Genomic DNA, 2,557 nt, shown 5'->3' on the forward strand with positions numbered 1-2,557 from the left:
CGGCGGGAGCGCCGCCGTGCTCTCAAGCGGCGCACTCTCCAGTGCGCCACCGGGCCGGCCCTGAAATACTATTTTTCCAAGAGATCGTGGTGAGGGTGGGGAATAAGGAGTGGAGCTATTTAGCATTTACAGAGCTGCTCTGTTAATAATTGCCTCTCGAATGTCAAGGCAGGAGGGTCATTTAATGAGGCACAAATAAAAATAATACAAAGGTTATTTAAATATATAAATAAATAAAATAGAATATAAATGAATAATAAAACCAAACCCTTTGCGACCTTTGTGTGTGTTCTTTTACCGTTCTCACAATGAACTTATAGAGTAACTTTCCACTTTTCCAGATGAGGAAACTGTGTGGTCCAGAATGTTAAATCACTTGCTTAAGGTCACAGAGATATGTGGTGGTGGAGCTGGGAATGGAATCCAGGATTGCCTGACTCCTTAGCAAGGGCTCTTAACCTCCCCATCACTGTTTTTTCATCCCGGGATATGACCTGTGGTGGGTAGGGAATCAGTATAGTGAGTTGTAACCAGTTTTTTTAAAAATATGAAATAGAATAGAAAAGAAGTACAGAGTAAAGGTAAGTGTCATTTTATGAAAATTTTGTTTCAGTTTAATATTTGTATTTATCTAGACATATACACTTATGTGTCTGTGAGTGTGTGCGTGTGTGCCTTGTTTAAAAAGTGGGAGAAGCTCTGTTCTCCACTACGCTTGCCCTGATAGAGCCACTGGAAGGTCACGCTGAAGGTCTTTTGCAAACTAAGGTATGCAGTCCCTAAATGGGGTTCTTGCAAGAGTCATTTTCTTTCTTATATTCTCTTTCCCCCAAGAATCCCAGGGCCCTAGCCATTCTGTTAAAGCAGTGTAGATAAATTAATAATACAATTTAAAACTGATTCCACCAAGATAAATAGCGCTTCCTAGATTAAGAGCGTAGCTGGCCAGAATGAATGAAATTTACTANCAAGATAAATAGCGCTTCCTAGATTAAGAGCGTAGCTGGCCAGAATGAATGAAATTTACTAACCTTGAGATGCTTAATCTTCCATTACATAGAAGTTAATGGTTATAAGAAAGGAGTGGTGGTAATTCACTTCAGCTTTTACAGGAAATCTGACCATCTCATTTTTAGCAAATCTTTCTTCTCAGCACACCTTGGTGCCAAGGATAACTGCCCTGCTCCTATAGGTGCATAGGCCAATGGTCATGTATCAAAGCCTACTCTTAGCCAAAGGGTTAGGCCTTCTACATGCATGGGCTTACAAGAGTCCCTGTGGAATTGATTGGGAAGGTTACTTGGGTGCCCCTTCTCTCACCCCATCTGAGAAGCCTGTGGTTTGTTTTCCAACCATGGCAGGGAAGTAGTGGCACATACCTTTAGCACAGTCTGCTCCTAGAAATCCTGGGAAGCAGTGACACAGCCCGGACACACATTCACCATTCCCATGGCAGTTGCGTGGACAGTCCTGTACTGAATCTGAAAAAGAGAGAAATTTAGAAACTACCTTTTTTCTCTGCCTGCTGATGCAATAATTCAATAATTAGTCATCCGCCATTTTTAAAGACAAGTGGCATTAACCTCAGATGCCTATAGGGGACTGGCAGGGAGCACAAATGAGTGAAGTAAGAGAATAGGGAGTGGTGGGGACTAGGACAACTTGGTCACTGCATGAATATAACTGCCACCCTTCACCCGATTAACCTACTCAGTAATGCAGGGCCAGTATTGTTGCATCGTTTGCTTTTTCAGAAGAAACTACCTATCTGTATTTAAAAGCTGTGAAAACTCCCATGTTTTAATGTTGACACATTAAACACTGTACCCCTCTTCCCCCCCAAAATATCGCACCAATTTGAGATTTGGTCTGACATGTCGGGTATTTGTCTTTAGCCTCAGGTATAGAGGGTAATTCTTCAAAATGAGAACAATTGTTCCTAATTTCTGCTTTGTAGAGTTAAAATATTTCCTGTTTTAAAGAAATTCTAATCAGAGAAAAATTCAAATCCATAAGACATTAATTTAGGTATAATTTGGGGGTTCTTTAAGTAGTAGGTTTGGGTTATAGAAAGTCCTTTTATGCTTAGCTTTTGCTGATCTTATTTTTTATGAAAATCATTTAGTTCACATTTGTTCTAACCTGCATAAGTATCTCATTTTATGATTTACCTTTCTATGTGTATTCTCAAGTAATACCTTCAAAGGGATCATTTTGGAACTTTTTCATGTTGATTTGAATCTGCACAGAAATAGATATATTCTTTTAAAATTATTATTATTATTATTATCCTAATTTTGCCTTAAATTAAAACAAAACACATTTAGACTTCCAGGTTCAAAATTACTAAGATCACAAAAAGAAAAATACAAGCCACTGTGCCCAAAATGTGACAATTACACAACCCCTGGAGAGTGGGGGATATTGACTTGGTGATGTGGCATGGCAGACTGTAAACTCTAATTGTTCCTAATGGAGTCACCTCAGAGTGGTAAAAGGTGTGCTTTGTTTAACCCTAATTTCCCATTTACTCCCACTCTGGACTGAAAAAACCAAG

At 39.3% G+C, this 2,557-nt stretch overlaps 1 protein-coding gene across 1 annotated transcript in view; it reads right to left on the reverse strand.

Annotated features, from left to right (window-relative positions):
* Positions 1 to 2,557, reverse strand: part of TENM2 (teneurin transmembrane protein 2) — a gene marked incomplete at its 5' end in the record, with an annotated part of 173,606 nt that overhangs the window by 158,940 nt on the left and 12,109 nt on the right. The window contains one exon of the mRNA XM_008572405.1: positions 1,380 to 1,481. Within this exon, the coding sequence (XP_008570627.1) occupies positions 1,380 to 1,481 (102 nt within the window). The remainder of the gene's footprint in view (positions 1 to 1,379; positions 1,482 to 2,557) is intronic.

This window comes from Galeopterus variegatus, unplaced genomic scaffold (genome assembly GCF_000696425.1).
Source record: "Galeopterus variegatus unplaced genomic scaffold, G_variegatus-3.0.2 Scaffold780, whole genome shotgun sequence".
Classification (NCBI taxonomy): Eukaryota; Metazoa; Chordata; class Mammalia; order Dermoptera; family Cynocephalidae; genus Galeopterus; species Galeopterus variegatus.